At 38.1% G+C, this 21,918-nt stretch overlaps 1 protein-coding gene across 1 annotated transcript in view; it reads left to right on the top strand.

Annotated features, from left to right (window-relative positions):
* The first annotated feature begins 2,788 nt into the window (after positions 1-2,788).
* The window catches only part of LOC139123099 (uncharacterized), a 52,587-nt gene continuing 33,457 nt past the window's right edge, over positions 2,789-21,918 (top strand). Inside the window, exon 1 of the mRNA XM_070689089.1 lies at positions 2,789-4,399. Within this exon, the coding sequence (XP_070545190.1) occupies positions 3,100-4,399 (1,300 nt within the window). The 5' untranslated portion in view covers positions 2,789-3,099. The remainder of the gene's footprint in view (positions 4,400-21,918) is intronic.

The raw sequence follows: 21,918 nt of genomic DNA, 5'->3' as shown, positions 1-21,918 counted from the left end.
GTACTCTTAGCTGTTAAATATGAACACCTGCTCGCCATCCCATGAGAGCTGAAGTCAAATATTGGGCGATTTGTGCACGATATGAATAAGTGTTACATGACAATCACACCGTCCATTGTACCTTAATCCCGGACAACCCGGAGAGAGTTGTTGACTTGCTCGTCTATTTTCTGAGCTCAATACATTAGAAATGATAACATTGGTGTGCAAGGACTTGCGCAATAACACGAAAGATTGTTACAATTCTTAGTAGTGCAAGTATTAAAATAAAAGTTATTAATTCTCAGCCTAAAACTCCTTCAGCGATAAAATGACAAAAAAGTTGTTTAGCGTAGCAAGCTAATTTATGATGCTTATAATCAAAGTAGTGCAAGGCACAGGCGGTACATGTAATAAGACACGATTAGTCGAACTGTGACTTATTCAATTTTAAAAATTGTATTTTGAAAGTTACGCCTAATGGAGCAGATGTGTTTTTTTTTCCTTATTTTGTTAATTTTTTTCACGTCATTATCAAACGATATAGGGCTTTTCATGTTATTTCACCTCATATCCCCAGGGTGTACATGTAGGCATTACATGACAACCTGATGGCTTTACTAAGTATTTTTGATTTACGACATTATGGCGGGTTTAGTCTGTTCATTGATATATCCCCTGAAAATATCAGTTCGTGGGCAGATATTGTTCCGTTTGAGCACCTTTGGCGGAAAGAAACAAAGAAGTTTGCAAGCGGGCCTACCAGCTTATTGTTTCACACAGACAATGAACAGCATTATTTTCACATACATAAACACCGGCTATTAGAACAATTGCCGTGAAAATGAGATCTCTACCCATTGATATCACCTACTATTACTCGGTGTACGGAACTAGATAATCCGATATCATTATGTGTCGCAGTTGTTATTGGACATGATCTGTCAAATGAATATGCCATCACAAACTGCGGCCTCTGTTCCTAATTATTGTGTTGGGTAAAGGTAACATCTGTATCAAGGACAAGGTCTATTGTATTTAATTGCGTGATACACCTTGACACATTTACATCCGTCTGTGTTGTCCGGTGTCAGTTGTGAGGTGCGGGCATTTGCGATAATGGTATTCAACTCTTCATCAGCGTGATGCGCTCCGAATTTCCAATCCATAAAAAATAGTGAACTAATGCACCTTGCTCGAGCTTGCGCATTTGCGCATTCAAAACGCTAAATTTGAGGACTTAATTAAACAAGAGTTCGCCGCGCGCCGCAATTATTTCCTATCAGTATTCATAACGCTGCATGCCATCAAGATCGAATTAATTTAAATATTAATAGAGAATTCAGCGTTTTGGTTATGATGACTTTTCACACAGTGAGCATTGGTGAAAGAGACACCCTAAATTAATTTGTCATCCTGCCAGAACGTACCGGTGTAGTAAAGCAGAGAATGTATGCAAATACACTTGCTTTACAGGTACCCTCATCAGGAAAACGTCCCAGCATGAAGCCTGAAACGAATAGTACAATCTGACAGGGCGGGAAAAAAATTGTAAATCGACGACAAAATATTTCTTTGTGAGTGTTAAATATTTATTAATTACAATTGTATCTCATGATTGATGAACTGGGCGAATCCATTTGACTTTCCATAGAAATATTGATTCTTTTGTCATAGTTTGATTCAAAGGATTAACATTTATACCGACCGCGCGCACAAACAGAATCACTATTAAATTGAGATGAAGAATTATGATGACTATTTGTCACGCATGAAATTAACAATATTACAAAATCTGCCCAGCTTCTTGGGCATCTGCTCTGCCTGTGTTCATCGGCACTGCCGGAGGCCTTAGCGTTTCTCTCATGAAATAAGAAACAGAAGTAGTTTTCGTCCTTGTTTAATCCAAGATGTTCTTGTTGAAGTCACGTCCGCTTGTGTTTCCTTGAAGTAAATGGCTGTTGGCTCTCTTAAAATCACGGACATTATTCCAACGTATGAAACCCATGGGACCGTTGTGCATCCAAAATGCGGGGTGCATGGGCCATGTTTTACGTAGAACTGTTGTCGACATTATAGTAGTTGAATCTGTTTTTCGTCGACAAACGTCTATAATTAACATAACTAATATCTTGAATGCAATATCCTCTACGGAAGCGATACCTCCCGTAATTATCTTTCTACAAACTACCAAAAATGAAAATAACACTTTTTATATCTTCGACACACTGTTTATGACTAAGGTTAATTCCATTGTTTAGGTCCAGATTCGTGCAATATCGACAACAGGATAATTTTGCCAATGACAAGAGCGTTTCATATTACTTAAATACAGATCAACATATTATCGCCAGTACTTTCGAAGCAGTCACTTGTTTCATATGCACTTGGATTACGTAATAATCGATGAAATGTTTATATGAATAATAACAGTTTTTAGAATGAACAACTCTTGATATTTCATCGCCTCTGTTTTTATTTGTAGAATACAACTAGGTCAAGTAACCTTTTAAAACATATAAAAAATATTAAAAACTTGAGACACCCGAATAACCCCTAAATCATGTCCCTGGAAACACCGGACTTTCAAACATGAAAATTGCCAACTGTGTTAGCTTTGAACTCCAGTGTCATTATTTACAACTATGATAACATATTCGGGACGTTTTAAAACAAACACGTAGCAAGCTTGACAGAATGCGGGTAGACTAGAGAGAAAGTGCCTTACATATATTACAAAGGGATCGACCCGTATTTTTGGTCCGACGTTAAACAAGGCAATTCCTTCGTTTACCGCAGGGCATCAACATTTTATTTTGACATTTGAGATGTAAGGGGCTGTCACACGTCCGTGGTGAAGAGATCGAATCGTTCATCGTCTACGGCTGTCATGCTGCCGAAACCCATTCCCGTTAATAACTGAGGAAGTTTGCTTTCTGCTACCAGCTTAGGGGGTCTGGTACACACTGCCGGCGTGAAATAGGAACACCGAGTCATTAGAGTTCAGTAGTCGCTGGTGCTGACGCGAAATTCGGTCGTTTAATGCGTGCGATGGATTGATGCAAGAAAAAAATATTATGGTGCGATGATCTGTTTCCGGCAGAATTCATCTCGAGATCGATGGTCACCAAGACACCCATTCTGAGTGATGTCTCTCACGCGAGAATGTTTCGAGTTGCCGTATGGTTAGCAACGCTCGTTGTGTCGGTATATGCTCCCGCGACGGGCCGATCGAGCTCTCACGGCGTTACCTATGGTGGCATATTTGACACTTCGTACACTGCCGCCAAAGTTCGCGCTACAGCAGCGATGGCGGGATCCTCTATTGCTATAGTAACGGAAAATTTTCAAAGGAATCCTAAAATGTCTCATTGGCCAAACAGAGGTGTCTTACAGACGGTTACACCTACGGATTATCTTTTCAGCGGGGATGCCACCACTTCGATACAATCAGGAGAACTCCAGTCAAGAACCATTCCCCTGCCAGAATGGTCAACAATCCACGCAACCAATGTAGAAACCACCAGCAGGATTGCAGGAAATCCTGCCCGTCAAACAGACACCTTGCGTCCGTTCTTGTATTCCTCCCCCGTCGTTGGGGAGTTCAGCTACGCAGGAAACGATGTCATTAAAGGCAAGATATCACCATCCCTATCTTTGACCTTTTCAACACCAGCCACCGTGCGGTCCCTCGGCGCACAGGGAGATACCATCGACAGCACCCTCCGACTCACCACACCGGTACATCCCGCTGCTGAGCATCAATTCACACAGTGGGATGCACTTCATAGCAATCACAAACACCCACCACCTTGTTCAAAACTGTGCCGCTCAACCAAGATATCATCGAGTTACGAAACACTTGCGCCGTCAGAACAAACGACGCGGACACATACTAATACAGTCAGGGTATCTCAAACACCTGGCTTGTCATTACCGGCTTTGCGTTCTGCCGTTGTGATTAGAAAATCGAAAGCAGTTGAAAATGTTTCAAAAGGTGCTATTCACAGGCGGGAAGCGGCAGACGACAGGAATTTACAAGTTTCTGCATCCACAGAGATCTTTATAGGACCTCACACTACACAGATTGGCATTGATAAGACGACAGAGGCCGATAGCGTTTCAACGAACCAAAGCAGTAAGTCTCTCATTGATATAGAGTCTACAAATATCGCCCGGATAAATACTATCGCCACCGCAATTGCCACACCGACGCTGCATTTGCCACTGCATAGCAACATCAGGGGTTATTCCATGAAAGCTAATGCGCCAAATGATACGAAGAGTCTGGGATTTGCCTTCGATCTCATGACCCGGAGCTCTGTTACGCATATTGAACAATCTGAAAGAAGTCCGCTCCACCCGACCGCAAGCAACGACTACTGGATGATGACAAGCATTGAGGTTGAACCCGAAAGAGGTACGTGCTCACGCGTCGTTTTTCTGTCAAGTATAATGCTACAATAGCAAGTTCAAAAGCTAGAATTCTCATTTCGGTTTCGAATCCCTTTCGACAACTTTCAATTACCGCTAAGAATATCCCGCGAAAAGCAGTATTAACATGAGCGTTCTTTTATTGGCTTAATTCGTCGGAATTTTATTAAACATCGCCGAAACTTGGAATGACTGATCGCATGTCAAGGCAAAATTAGCAAAATGTCAAATCAGCAGAGTGCGAAAATTCTACGAATTGCTTTATTTTCAATGAAAGACCGGTTGACGTCAGGCAACCTTTAGCTAGGGCAACCTTTTGAATTTCTCGGGGAGCTCATCACTACCTCCATATGGAAACAAGCTCGCGTCTCTGAAATGCATAGATAAATACCTCTGCAATCACATTGTGATATTAACGTAGGTGGCGTAAATTCATCACTGTAGGTTTGATTAGATTAAATTATATAATTCTATCGCCATGGACACACAATCATTCACACATAGAGATCTAAAGAGATGTAATATTTTATACACGTTATATATATATATATATATATATATATATATATATATATATATATATATATATATATATACACACACGCACACATACACACATTTATGTACACAAAAGTATGTTAATAAACTCAGTTCGTCATTGTGAAAAATAGCCTTACTTTAAAAGGGACGCAGTTGCTCATATCAATAAAAAATAAATACCCCGCAAAATCACCTCGTACTTCAAATAATGACAATTCATGATATTATATATGTCATAGAAAATCATACCCATCCGTATGTTGGGTTTGTATTTCTATAGATTAGCGATTGGCTAATAAAAATATTTGTGTTTGATAGCAGGTATATCTCCCCGAATAATTGATTTAAATGTCGTATCCGTAAGCTAGGTTGAGGATACCTTTTTGTAGATCACCTTTCAAGATGGCGTACAATATGATTCCTCAAATAATACCACATTGATTAAAGGTATACTGTCACCTGTTCCAATTTTGCCACATTTACCATGGAAAGAGAAAATCTAACCAATCACAGATTTTAAGCTGGTGGCCGCTTTTGAAAAACAGCGCCCTTCTTGGGCATTTTGAATGCCAAGGAACGCCCCTTTGACCATATATGGGCATATTTAGATTACAGGTGACTGTATACCTTTATCGTAATAATCACAGCGAGCGGCAATGTATCTTAATGGTACTATGCTCCTCGAAAACGAAAGACTTCAACTTTTGCTCAAATTTTTCCCAAGCAAACTTTCAATTATCTTTCAAAATCAAGAATAAAATGGGGTTACCGTGCAAAGTTTGGTAATGGAGAAAAAAAGTTACCCAATAGTTACCGATATTTGAACTTCAAAATGACCTCAACCCTGTGTTATCTCTATGTCAGAAAATAAAATTCTTTATTTTCATAATACTAGGGCCGTCACTCCAAGAGCTTTAAAATGAGTTTCCACATTGTCAAGTGGAAGGCCAAACGAATAATGTAAAACTTTGAGAGTCTGAAAAAATGTCCCGGAAGTATATTCTACCTTAAAAATGGATAATTCTAACATAATTGGATTGCCTAGGAAAAATGACGTACATTGCATAACAGATCATTAATCGTCACGAGCTTGCAAATTAATGGCAGTCATTAAATTATTGAGTTTTGGCGTTATTAATTAACACTATCAGCACCAGCATCGATAGCGCTACAGGCACCACCAACAGCAACGGCACCACCGCTACCACTTCTCGGAACGACGACGACAACCATCATCATTCATTCAATCGTTCATACATCATACAGTCATTCCTTCAACCTCTAGATTGCTAGTTGCAGACTTATTTGGAAGGGAAAGAAAACAGTGACAATGTCAGATGACAAAATACTTTTCGGTCATCATCATCATCATCATCATCATCATCATCATCATCATCATCATCATCATTGTAGGTAGCTGTTAGATCGGATTGTGTCAACTTCAACTGAATACTTTCTCTACGTATATGTGTGCGTTGTTCTAACAACTTTTAATCGGTTTCCTATGCAAATGCGACCAGCGTTTCGTGTTACATCAAGCGTTGATTCGAATGTTGGTATATCGTCATCAGTGCCAGCATATCTCGCCGTAAAACGACGAGAATAGATCAGATGTTATGAATCATAACAGCCGGCTCACTTGTTAGCGACGATATGATATCGAAAACAATCCGGTTTTGTTAAACGGATGACAGAAGTACCGCGTGATAGTTGTTTTGAGTTCAATATGCTTGCTGCAACCTCGTAATGATTTTCTACAGCTTTGCTAATGCATTTAGTATCACCAATGTTCAAGCGGTGATCGACAAATGGAAGATGCATTCCTGGAATCAAACAAGTTACAAAAACATGTTTGTGCCAGCATCAAAAATTCCACTCCAACTAAACATACTACATATGATAATAGAAGGCCACATGTACTGTTTGGGCCAGTGCCAGGATTGTCGAACAGTTTTCTCTTGGGAGTGAAACTTGCTAAGCAACTCAGTTGATATACCACCTATGGTTGTTAATGAGCTTACTGCTTTTACTTCAATTTGAAGAGACACGTGCCCTTAATTGAACCATGGGGAAATCTCTCATTTAGCTTTCTAGGAGGTTTAATAGTTCTAGAGACCGCAGCACGACACTTCCCAAATCAATAGCTATTTCGAAATGACAACGTATTTCTTTCGCTGGGAAGCTATAATTTTTAGCACTTTCCCCGCTCTGTTTTTTTAAGTAAGGCGATATTTTTTCGTAATGTATTTCCTAATAAACATAAAAATAGCTGTTTACCGGCCGCTCTTAAGTTAACGAGTACACATTTCATGAACTGTGGTCATCAATATGATAACGTACTCAGTCAGTGCCCGGATGTTAACGTGACAAGACCCAGATATAATGGGCCTGTTGATATTATACTCATTGAACATACTTTAACACTGAATAAAATAATGGGCTACTAAATTAACTATGGGACAAATTACAAAGACAATATTCGAAAAACTGTAATTCTTTGCCTCTAAATAATTTTCAAACCAACTTCTCCTTAAGCCGATCAAAAAAAGTAGGTAAACCTGTGACCTTAGTCAAAAGAAAGGAAAATAAATCTTAAAATACACCAAAATATATTTAAGCAATAAAGCACCCAGCGATGGTATACCACGAGATATTGACCAGTTCACGACATATATGCACGAGCGAAAGCGAGTGCATATATGAAGTGGACTGATCAAAATTGAGTTTTATACCTTCGCTGGATGTGATTTATTGCTATTATATCATAACAGTATATTGAAATTCTGGATAAAACATCAAAAAGAAAGGATTTTTGCACTTGCCGAAAGCTCGCGCGTGTGCCAACAGTGGTATATCGCGTCACGTCTCGACCAATCAGATCGCTGCATTTGCGCCATCAATATACTGGTATGATATAATACATAATATATTAAATAATAATATATAATACATATTATATCATAACAGTATATTGATGGTACAAATGCAGCAATCTGATGGTCGAGACGTGAAAAGTACCGTGGTATATACCACGGCTGGCACACGCGCGAGTTCTCGGCTAGAGCAAATATTCTCTTTCGACGTGCCATGCCAGAGTACACTGTTATGATATAATAACAATAAATCACACCAGCGACGGTATACCACTCGGTTTTGACCAGTTCACTTTATATATGCACTCGCTATCGCTCATGCATGTATGTCGTTAACTGGTCGAAATCTTGTGGTATACCATTGCTGGGTGTGCATTATTGCTTAAACGTGAAATGGTCCATAGTCTGACCCCCTTCTGTGTCTGAATGTGTAGAACTTGATGATCTGGCTATTTCACCGATTGAAAGAAGACAAATTACACGTTTATGAAAACTGATATGAATTTATTGTTTTAAGAAATCTCTTGAAATGTAACAACGAAGGAAAAACGTGTCCTATTGGGGAAATGTTAGAGACTCGAAAAACGGCGAGTTCCGAAAAAATGACTGCCTTTATCGTCCTATGCTAACGCAAGCATTCAGTTTGGGCAAATTGCCAGCCACCGTTTGATTTGTGAATAGATCATCGCGAGTTTACTTCTAGATTTCCTATGACGGGCAATAATTGGCACCTGAATTCTGGACTTTATGATTCAATCCCAGTATCCGATAAACGATGTTGTTACCAAGTTACGGCCGTAGTAATGAACTGTGAATCGTGGCTAATTATGCCATGGCTTCCGCGTTCGGTTTATACGCGCTCAAAGGCGGTTTTGATTAACGAGTTAATTTCGTCATGCTCTATAGTTTGCATGTCGTTTTAACGGATGTATTTTAGACCATTTTTTGTTGAACTTAGTATTCCTCGTGTAACGTCGACGAGATTTAGAGAATAGGGCTCTGCCATTGTTCCCTACGTATGGGGGATGGGTCGGTGTCGGAACGAATGGTAAATAAATAGGTCAACAACCAGTGATCTAAACATTGCTCAGGCAAACTGCTGGATATGTAGTTTTGCAAAGAAATTTAGGAAATTTTAAAACTCTTGATTCCTTAAGTTAACTGGATTGAGCCTTACCATCCCTTGGTACATGAGAATGAGAACAAATGCATAATACACAGTGCACAGGAATAGTGTATAGCCTTTTGACAACGACGCTATTTCGCTGGAAAGTGCGACACCTTCACTAAATCTATTACTTTTTGCATCTTGTGACACATGGGATGCATCGCCGTTGATTGAATTGCAGAAATAGCCTTTCTCAAAGTCTGGTTACCCCAAGCTGCTGACATAGGCGTCTACCTTTCGCGTACGATGAAATATTGTTTTGCGGTAACGTCTGATGCAAAGCCGACACTATTGTTAGGCTTTGTTCGTTTTCTAGCATTCACTGCTTTACAGCACCTCAATCGCTTCCACTTTGTCGCCACAAATCCTCCGCCCAGCCAGTTCCACACAAATTTCAGAAAGAACGCAAAAACCACTTGTCGAGGGTTTTTGCATCGTCAGAAAATAGGCAATACAAAAGAAAATGTATTATTTCTGTCGATTAATGGCAATTTTAAGGTGAGCATGCTGCCAAGAAATATTTATGTAAAGGATAGGTATGCAACACAAAGTCATCTGAATTCAGATATTCAAATATTCACACATATTCGCATATTCACACATCAAACTACAAAGAGAGAAAGTTTCATAGTTGTATGCAGGACCTTACTTCTCTTGGACATAACTCGTTTCAAGTAATGTCATGTATTATTCTGCGCGTGCACTTATTTTAAAACTGAAAAGACGATTTTATTTTAAAAATAATACGCAGATTTGTGTTTACTTAGGTCTTTGGACAAAAAGCAGCACAGGATTAACATAGAAGATAATCACGCTATATACAAAACAAGTATTTATAACTTTCAGGTGAATCGATTTTCATAATTCAAAACTATGTGTACCCAATATGTGTTCGAAAGATGAAAACAAATCTTGGATATTTTATACAGAGAAGTGACAGTTCACTTATACTCACACCGTTGTTGTATTGTGACGTTGCAATTGGTGAAACGTACGTAGAACGGCGGCTGAAACCAACAATAAGGCATGAATGCCGCGTCTGTCCACTTTGAACTTATCGAATTGAGTTTATTTTCCTCATCTGCCGGCATATCTTTGCACGACATATTGAACGAATAAGATACATCGAAGTTTAGGGCAGAGGTTATCTCGCTGAAATAAATCTTTAACGTCGGTTTCGGGTATTGTGACGAACACACATCAGATGTGAAATGGTGTCGGAGATTTCTTTGGTAACGTTCTCAAGGTAATAGGAATTTCTTTAGCACACTATCCAAAAACGCGCTTTCTTCACTTTGCTCTCCCTAGCTTGTGTACCAATATATGTGAACAAATGCACCAGTATATAGAGTCGATCAACGACAAATACATACAGTAAATGATATTTCAGCATTGCCTGACGGTAGTATGTAATCAGATCCAGGCTTACGCGATGATTTATTAAACCATCAACATACATTATTCTACTGCTATTATTAACCTTTGTTGATACCATGAAATGGATAGCAGATGCGTTATACAAAGCAACGCCAATAAAATTGCAAATAATGCAAACAAAGGCGAGGACTGAGCTATACAAGGCGAAATCCAACGTGTAACATGGAAGATGACTAGTAAAACACAATTATGACAATAATAAACACCTCTTAGACACTATTTCAGCCAATACACGTGTCGTTGACGAGGTGACATGTGAAGTTGCAAAATGGAAAATGTGAATTATCAACCAAAGTGGTCTTAACCTTGTGCTAATGGATTTTATATACGCAAGGCAATGATTTGGTGATTTTCGATGCAATTTGATTTCCTGGTTTATTTGGTTCGTGACTTGGAGTGACTCACATAAAACGGCTTTATTCATTTCTATATGGCGTGTTTTCAAAACCTATACTTACCTTGAAGTTCCAGTGCACCAAAGCACATGCATGCATGCGTGTAGCATCCATCCATACACAAGTTCACATGCACATCAATAACTGGAATTCGTTCAACTAAACGTATTTCCATCCTTGACACTGATTTAGTCCATTGTATGTCATTGGGCATCCGATAGGTGTTCTCAAAGAAGTGACTTCATATACTGATTTCTCGCACACTTGTATATACACCTTTGTATAGAGTATAATTCTCACACATATATCTAGGTATATTCATATAAATGTACATTCAGGTATTCGTGTATGTGTGTACATAACGCAGCACGTTCATGCAGGTATGAACACATACGTAGATAGGTAGGTAGGTAGGTAGGTAGAGAGAGAGAGAGAGAGAGAGAGAGAGAGAGAGAGAGAGAGAGAGAGAGAGAGAGAGAGAGAGAGAGAGAGAGAGAGAGAGAGAGAGAGAGAGAGATACATACATACATACATACATACATACATACATACATACATACATACATACATACATACATACATACATACATACATACATACATACATACATACATACATACATAGTGGAGAGAGAGACAAAGAGAGAGAGAGAGAGAGAGAGAGAGAGAGAGAGAGAGAGAGAGAGAGAGAGAGAGAGAGAGAGAGAGGAGGGGATAGGACATTAATAGAAAACGATCTAGTAAATGCAATGTTTACTATAGCCTAAAGTTCTTTCGTCGAGCGAGGCCTCGGTACGAATCAAGGAACGAATAATGCACTTTAGTACAGTTGAAAGCAAGGTCATAGGCCTATACTGTATTTAAGATATCCATGTACAAATTGTGTGGACCACCTGCGACTCTAGGCCGACACATCGCAAAGGGTTTGTGTACGGATTTAAATTCGATGCAGGTGTAAATGTAAGTTGTGGAGGTGCTCCGAATATGAAACTATTTTCGCTATTCCTACTCCAAGATAACCAACTGTGCTAATCGATCAATGGACGACTATTTCCGACATAATAAAAAAGGATCTGATTTCAGAAAAGCTGTCAACATTTTAAAAGGAACATCTTTTATAATGATTAATTCAGCCTTTTATATGAGATAAAATATTACGCGTAGTTGCAAAGGCCAGCTTACGTAAAATCTTTTTTCTTTTATTTTTTACGTGAAACCTTTGTCCCCAAATGGAATTTCAATGGATGAATCATAAAAGCGTAAAGTCCTTGTTTCCAAGATTTATTACATCAAGATGAATTCTCAATCGATAAAAACTCTAGTGTTAATGGAGACATTTATGACTACGCATTTGACGTGACATAATTTTTTAGCAAATAGCAGAGATACATAGTGCATGATGCGTGGGAGTGATTAATGGCTACTATCATTTGAAGCCAAGTAAACCGAAAAAGCAAAAATCTGTAAGAAATGTATTTCTTTATAAAGTATTTGCTCTCTTCTTTAATCGCACAAGTTTATGCAAATTTGTCGTCTCGTGTGTCCTCAAGCGCAAAGATTTCTGCCCCAGTATTTTATAGTCTTTCTTATCAGACTTTTTTTGTTGTGTAGTAAAGCTTTACGATATCATTGTTTTGTTTATCGAGGTTTCTTAAATATTTGATTGAGAACACAATTTTTTCATGAGTAGTTTGGTACAAAAGATAAGTGCACCCCTTGCGGCCAAAGAAAAATTGCTAGAGTCTGCCCGCTTCAAACGAAACAACAGAGGACGCGATAAAGTGTTGAGCTCGAAATCAATGCGCCTTTTGGCGCCAAAGCGAATGCCTGTCGTCTGCTGATAACACCACTTGATACCTGTTGACTCGTCAGCGTATAGCTACAGATGGCAAGCGTACTTGGCAACACCAAGGGCCGAAGGAAAGTCGTAATAGACATGGGGTACTTTGATTCATTCTCCGTCAAAAAAGGCTCATTTTGCCGTTGTGCCGTTGCGTCAAAAGAAGTTTTCTTAGCCACTAATATCGGAAAGTTAAGCTTTAGTTTAAAATTTCGATACATTGAATTTGTGGTTTAAAAAAATTATCGAAGGATTCTGATGCAAAACGAAAATAACTTAATCACAGCAATGTTCATTCCTGATTAAAAAACTAAGTCCATTGTAATGTTTAAAACACTGCACAGGCAGGACTATTCTCTTAAAAATTGTTAGTTTGCAAGAAATGACAGTCAATAACCAGCGAAGCTCTTGTTAACGGTGCGTAAGTTGCTTGCCAAGTTGCTAGAGTCTTTAGATTTTCAGTTTTCCCCGCGAGTTATAGCCGAGACGGACAGCTTTTTAGATCAGATAGACAAATCCTTTCCGTGCTCACACGTAGGTTTCAAAATCAATAGGTTGACGTCACAAAAATCTTTGCCAGTTTTGTAGAATGCGTCAATCACAAAAGTTTATAGTGTTATAGTGAGAACTTATAATATTAATGAAATGTTCATGCATTCATTCTATAGTCTCTTGACACGGAAGGGCTTGATATACCTGAAAGCAGATATATATATATATATATATATATATATATATATATATATATATATATATATATATATATATATATATATATATAATATATATATATATATATATATATATATATATATATATATATATATATATATATATATATATATATATAGAGAGAGAGAGAGAGAGAGAGAGAGAGAGAGAGAGAGAGAGGGGAGAGAGAGTCCTTGAATTGTTTCAGGACGGATTACTAACGACATTTTAATCTCACAAAGCGTCGTCCTCCGATGTAGAACTTAGTGTAAACCCATAAATGAGTGCTTCCGTATGGCTGCTCAATGTCAAGTGAAGGCCGTATTGTTGAATTCTTTTCGAGATAATGACGAACAAGAGCTATTGGCGAATCAAGGAAGATCAAGTGCATTAGATTGGTCATTAGACATGCGCAACTCTACGGTGCGTACTAGGTTTACGTCAGAGTAGCAGAACGTGAACTGTGGCAGTTTCATTGATACACAGGCTGGTTTCTATAGTAGCTGTAATGAAAACTATTGTTTTGATGTTATTATTTAAAACAATCATTTTAGATTTGCAAATTAAATAGAAATTAACCCTTCATTAAAATTTTTTAAAGGCTTGCTGACAGACAATGGACTTTCTGGTATATTACAAGCATGCAAATAGCATGATGTTTGTTATGAAATTTTTAATTACCTGATCTTGAAAACACCACCGAGAAAAACTTAACATTTAGCATGTACTTGGATTTTAGCAAAGGTCATGGACGGTTGCAAATGGCCATTAAGAGGAAATGTTAAGAGATCGCAATATCTGAAATATTGACAATTTTGTTCTTAAATGAACTGAATACACTCTTTAAAAGGGTCATTTACCTAACGTTGCATGTTGACTAAGCGCAGCATTTGATCAGCTGTCGACAATTAAAATGAGAGCTACAATTACCTTCAATTTGCTTGCTGTATCTGATCGCCATATTCGTCACTTTCTATGAAAAACAAACATTTTACACTTGTGGAAATATATGTGAAAATAGACCTGATGCGCATGCCCGAACTCGCGCTAACTTTCCTGGAGGCTCTCAATCATTTGTGACAGAACACAAAAAAGTGTAGTCAGCTACAAACGAAAACGTATGTTTCAAGCGACACGCTAGTACCAGCAAATGGATCATATAATGTTATTCTTGATCTCATTAGTTGAATTTGCTTTCGCTAGAAATGTCATCATTTAAGAGGCAAAGGGGGGAATTTCAGGCTATGCTTTGAGTAATCATCTTTGCAATGGAAGGTCATACGGGGAGTCAGCCACCAACCACATCGAATTATGGTTACACCTTTAATTGCGTGACATGTACATAAAAGGTCTTAATTTGTATAATTATAGCATAGTCTGTTTTGCTGACCAGGCTTTCGTTATATTTACACCTAACTTCACCCCAAGGTTAATTAAGTCCTTACGGTTCCCATAAACGGCGCACTATTTTCTGACTTCACTGTGTTTTAGTAATAACACTACTCCTTCACTTTTTTTGAAATTAGATTTCACACCTGGGCACCATAAATATAGTGTCAGATCTCATTACTGCTGCAAATAATGCACATTTCAGGGTATTAATCACGCTTCTGGCGGACCGTCCGACGCATGCGCGGTTAGATGAAGCCTATTACAGTGCCAAGGTATTAGCGGTTATCAAGAAAAGCATTATTTGAGAAATAAAATCCCTGCTCAGCGAATGTTTGCTATCGACACAAGCATTCATACATATAGCATCCGGGTATTGTCGATAGAGTAATAATGTACATCGGATATATAAAGCATAAAGACACATATATTCCCACATTTCGACGCCAAAGTTGAGTTAGCCAGACAAGGTTTTCTACAGGGATGTGCATAAACAACAAGCTGACAGCGTGTTCGAGCGCGTTGCTTCCATACGTTAAGTGCACGGGTCGGATACCGTAAGCGACTATTGTCTCCGACAGAGCGTATTAATGAAATCGTCGGAGCAAGACATAATCTGCGAAGTTTGTCTTAAAATGTTCATTTTGCCTTGAGTGCTGCCTAGAAGGTACCAACACCAACACATGGGCGATGAATTTACCGAGCAGCTGCCAATAATCATGTTCAGGCGAATACACCGTGTGCGTGAGCGTACTGCAAAGTCCACCCGTGTTTTGAGTAATCGAGCTCAAAATTTTAGTCTCTAGCGTTCCATTTCAAATCAATACTACGCGACATCTTTTCATCATTTGCTGCTGACTTTACTGTAGTAGGCTGCATCGCAAAGTGACGATGGTGGAGCCACTCGCACAATGTGCTGCAGACTTCATTCAAGATATAGCATTTACATAAAATATAGAAGCCAAATGGCGAAAATATATCAGCTGTCAGCAAATTGTTCATAGTCATCAATGTTCTGCTGTTTTCAATGAGTACTTTCTTGTTACCACGAATTTATAAAGAAAAATGCAATAAGGAAATTTTCCCTCTGGCCCTTCTATTTGTCTACGTACTCACCTATCTTTCCAGGTCTATCTATCTATCTATCTATCTATCTATCTATCTATCTATCTATCTATCTATCTATCTATCTATCTATCTATCTATCTATCTATCTATCTATCTATCTATCTATCTATCTATCTATCTATCTATCTATCTACTGGTATCTATCTATCTATCTGCCTGTCTGTCTGTCTTTCTGTCTGTCACTCTGCCTGTTCAATTACTACTATCGTCGGTTTCAGTATGAGAATTTTAGATATCACGTACATTACATCAATTTACATTGCATTTTTTATATTTTATGATGACTAAATCGTCTTATTTTTGCTTGTCTCATTGCATTCGTTTCTCAATTATTGGTAGTTGTTGGTAGTATTCTAATCCAATGAAAGTAGTGTGTGTCTAACATATGTATCCCCGTAGCAATTTTATATTTGAGATAATCGGTATGCTCGAACCAACAGACGTTGTCTAGCTTCCCGTCAAATGTCTCCAATTCAATTGTTATACATATCGTTGACATAAAAATCAAATAATTTCATTTCAAATATTGAATAACTGACTGTCTGGCTGATGTTTACCCTTCCAAAGGGCTCGGCTGTCAGTTAAGACAGATCGAAATTTTGAAAAAATCAACTCTCAGGAAGATAAAATCGGAAAGGTGATTTTTGGAAAGAGTTTTAAACATCGATCGGAACACTTTTTCTTCTATAATTTTGACAGTTTAATGCATAATTGATTCTAGTGGCTCTGACGCGAAAATGGCGCAAAATACAATGAATACCAGAAATACAGGAAACAGTTGTAAAACATTTATTTCATTAGCTATTGAGAGCAGTTGCAAGACCAAAGTATGAAAGTAGGTCATGACTTTTAGTATTCAGATATTCTATTTTCACTCGCCTTAACTCACGCTTCGCGTTGAAAAAAGTAGTGGAGCTTTTATTTGTAATTCTGATTCAAGTTTTTGCTCTCTTTGATGATCCGACGGGCAGATTTGTTTATATATTCATTGAAATTCGTTTAGCGTGCCGCTGCCGACGGCTCAGGCGAAGTGTGATCATAATACTCAGAGTCGTGTTTTCAAAGCGTCGCGATTACATTCACGATATTGTTTGCCAAGAGAGCTTTTTAAGTGTCAGTGGCATGAACAGTTTTCTCGACAGAACATAGATAGCTTTTGATTGTAATGGGGTCTTTATTACGATTCTAAGTCAGCAAACCCTCCGCTTACACTTAATTGTATTTGGTTAAACAGCACCGCAGACACTTAAAACGTCAACGTGATGTCAACATTGATTTAACGTTTTCATTTCACTGCATGTAAAAGGCGACTATACGTCGTTATATAACACCAGTCAGAGAAGAAAAAAATCAAATTTGGTTCACTTGTTGTTTATTACGTCTTTTCAAGGCGTTAACGTCGTGGGTAATGTGTTTTCCAAATGCGTAATATAGAACAAAATGCGCCACATTTCAAGAAGCAGCGACCACACGCGCCGCTTAGGGCGATAGCACACGGCGTAGATAATTTTGCGGTTGACATAGTAGAGTCGAAGGATTCCTTCAAAGTTCGCCCTACGCTAAGATATTTTTTTTTTTCGGGTTGACTCAGCTAAGCTTGTTGGAGAGAGAGAGAGAGAGAGAGAGAGAGAGAGAGAGAGAGAGAGAGAGAGAGAGAGAGAGAGAGAGAGAGAGAGAGAGAGAGAGAGAGAGAGAGATGGAAATCGCAATGTCTTGTCCGGTCGAATGTTTCAAAGATTGTTTAATACATTTTTAAAATGTACATGACGCAATCACATCTTATCACTCGGTATGTGAACGAAACACATCTGTTATATTCGAGTGCAGCTAGCGAGTGATAAATCGAACGGGGCTACCTTTATTCTACCAACTCGTGTTCAATAAACGGCAGCAGAGCCACTACGCTGTATGCACGTGTTATGTGCCATTCAAATGTGGTACAAAGCCTACATATGTCCCCTGACAACTGCTTCCTTAATCGCCGATTACTTGTCACCTGTCAACTATAGACCCCAGAAGATCGCAATATGCTGTATCTTCTTGAAGACGCGCTACTTCTTCTTCAGTGAGTAGCACCTGTCAACTGTACACCCTGGAAAAAAACGCAATATGTTGTATCTTCTTGAAGACACGCTACCTATTCTGCAGTGAGAAGCAGATGTTTTAAATGTGATCTTTTTTACTTTTCTCTAAATTTCATAGCCCTGACGGCCCCAAACGAGGAACATTAAGTCTACTGGTCTGATTGAAAACCTCTTACTCCATGCTGGCTCGGAGGGAAAGTATTTCCAATCAGCTTTATGTGCGACGGAGCACAAAAAAAAATGCCTCATGCCGTTTAATGTGACCTAATTCTTAGCAAGAAGTTGTCAAAGTCATAATCACCTACAGTTACTCGCTCTTCCGTCAATGAAAATTTTTGTGGTTTTCCTCAAAATGAAACGTACAGGCAAACTGGCAGTGTAGGCACACCGTATGGAAAATATAGTATCATCTCCTGTTCTGTCTTGTCCTGTCCTAGCAAGTCACGTCGAATCAAATCAAATCAAATCACACTAGATTTTTTCCCACCATGTCATATCATATCATATCATATCATATCATATCATATCATATCATATCGTATCGTACCGTACCGTACCGTACCGTACCGTACCGTATCATATCATATCATATCATATCATATCATATCATATCATATCATATCATATCATATCATATCATATCATATCATATCATATCATATCATATCATATCATATCATATCATATCATATCATATCATATCATATCAAATCATATCATATCATGTCATACCATGTCATATCATATCACATGTTGTCTTGTATCATATCATATCATATCATATCATATCATATCATATCATATCATATCATATCATATCATATCATATCATACCATGTCATATCATGCCATGCCATGCTGTACCATGTTATGCCATTTCATGTCTTCTGTCAATACTAATCACACCGATCACATTTTAAAATGTCATTCGTTGCAAATTAACATATAACACTCGATTCCAGATGTATGTCATTCATTCAAAAATCGTGAAAAGATTGTTACTATCGACTCCACGAGTAATCTCGTCAAATTATTTGTGAATGACCTGGGGCGTTCTACAGTACTTCCCCGTCTAATATCTGCAAGATAATATTTTAGCTGTCATATCGATCATTTTCAGGAGACCTCGAATGAGAACTTATCACCAAGGCCATCCAATTTGCCGCTAGCAGTTTGGTACACACCAATTTGCAAAGTTTGTGTGTTGTCGATATTGGTGTAATGACGTTTTTCAAGACATTATCCCTCTGTTCTTGGTTTGCCCTTCAATTGTACACCACGACATGTACGTGCAGTGGGCTGCGACAGGGAAACGCCGCGGGCTATTACTTTCAACTAATAACAGGGAAAGTAGAACATATGCGCCTTTTCACAGCGCCAGACTTCAATAAAAATGTCAATGTCATCGACCTGTCATGAATCAAACAATGTCACGGATAGTCACAGATCGATGAATAGAAGTCTGATGAGTGTTTTTGTATGTTCCACTTAGAACTACTGCAATCATGTTCACAGGCGTCTTTATGAATTACAGAATGGTGTGTTACATTAGCCACGGTAAATTAGTGGAAGATATTTTGCGTCAGTCAGATACTTTCGAAGTACGAGCCGCTCTCAGAACATTCAAGGTTAGTCAGGAGACATTATAATCTGTGTGCGACCCACAGGTTGTCTCGAAAATGGAATCAAGCGAATAGGAACAAGGAAAGCCGATTTACTTGGTTTCTTGAAGATTCAAGATGCGACCATTTGAGCTTGAATCCTGACATATTACTTTCTTTGATCGTGTTATAACGGTGTACCAACCTAATACAGGCATTAGTATTCTTAAGAAGGTCTACCTATAAGCGTATACTGCAGAGTTGTGGCTTATTCAAATACTTCCATATAAGGCAATGTATTGTCCAGGTGAGCTAATGTAATGTACGGTCCGCTAAAGCTACTTTGATATGTTTTGTGCGTTTTGCACATTGTAAGCTTCAGTCTTCGGTAACATTTGCTTTCTGTGTTTAAACACCTCGGGTTGTTAGACGGTTTCCCCCTTCCGGTGTTCTATTAGCAACGCTTGATACTGTCACTAGGTTTCCGGCGACATTATGCATCCAAAAGATAAATATACACTTCGAAAGGATACAACGTTTGTAACGCAAGGTTCAGCTGACAACAGGGTTTTGCAATAATTCAACTTTCAATGTATCGGTAGGTTTTAGCCGAAGGGAAAAAGACGCTGTACGGGTGTTTAGACGAATACGTGATATTAGATACATGATTGGCGCAGTAATTCACTATTTCTTCTGTAATGCTAGACAATGTCCTCCAAAATACCGTCGCAAAACAGAACCCCCATTACGTCTTGCACAGCACTAATTTCAAATCTTCTTTTAGTAATTACAATAGCGCGTACGGTGGTATCATTATATGAAATGTTAACTACATCGGAAACACGACGTGTCGCTCCGCGTTTGACTTTTTACAAGAGAATGGTGAGCTAACACAGTCAGTGTGAATCAAAGCGCTATACTGCGCTATAGAAAAGTTGAGTCTATACTTAAATGCACCAGTGCTTTTACAAATGTTGTATTGAAACGGTAACAGGACGATAAAAGTTGTTAACGATATCAAAAAATATAGTAGAAATAAGGCAAGTCAAACGATATAGGGACAAATGTTTATAACCGTGAAGAACATATAATCCGGGTCAAGTTGCAAAACATCCCTCGACTTTCAATGTGTTCTCGAGAGAACGCTCTTAATTGACATCACTCGCGCTGCAAAGTTACCATTAATTACAATGTATTCAATTTCATAGAAAATTTGTCGTAATGATATAATCATTCGAATTCACAGTGCCTCAAATTCATATCGATCGAGTTTATCATAAACTTTCGCTTTACGTTTTCAAGCTCTGAATGTGTATTACCAAAGCAACAAATATACCCGATCGCCATATTTGCATATCAGTGTTCCTTTGAATATATTTCAGTTAAACTCATTCTTCATTATACTATGTTTGCTTTTAATCCGGGATTACTACACATCACTGTTATTATTTGGGGACAGATGAGAATTGATAATCCCCCACACTCTTGTTATTGTAATTTGGTCCATTAACATTATTTATGTATCCCAAGTGGTTTACAGACAGTGATGTACATCGCTGATCACAAATAAGATAACTTATGTGTCTATTGTCGGTCAGCCATTATTGGATTTGACAAAACATTGAGGTTTTAGTAATTTATTGAGTCAAAACTAATGCCTATCTATCAATATCTCTGTGTATCTGTCTGACGGTGTAAATTCCCGTCCATCCAATCGTCCATCAACTCATCCTCGGTCTCTCTCCCCTTCGTCCGCCATTCTATCCATCAAAAAATAAGCAAATCAATCCATCAATCAACCAATCCACCTATCCGATCTGTCCGTAAACCCATCCACCCATTTATTCATCTTGATAACGAGCTGTCTTATTTTATTGACATGTAACATTCGTATTTCTATATTGTGGACTCAATTAACAAAAGTCTAGTCTTCGCAAGGTAACATGTGTCACTAGAGAGGTGGTAAGTAGGACAAATATGAGGAAATAAAAAGATTAAGAAAAAGCAAAACTATCACACTCACCAAAAGGACTGTGATATGACACAATTGCTATCTTATACATACATACATACATACATACATACATACATACATACATACATACATACATACATACATACATACATACATACATACATACATACATACATACATACATACGTAAATATATAATACATACATAATATATACATACATACATATATACATACATACATACATACATACATACATACATACATACATACATACATACATACATACATACATACGTAAATATATAATACATACATAATATATACATACATACATACATACACATACATACATACATACATACA

This window comes from Ptychodera flava, chromosome 22 (genome assembly GCF_041260155.1).
Source record: "Ptychodera flava strain L36383 chromosome 22, AS_Pfla_20210202, whole genome shotgun sequence".
NCBI classification, from domain to species: domain Eukaryota; kingdom Metazoa; phylum Hemichordata; class Enteropneusta; family Ptychoderidae; genus Ptychodera; species Ptychodera flava.
The sequence above is the reverse complement of the archived record's forward strand: the minus strand, read 5'-3'. Positions and strand labels throughout refer to the sequence as shown.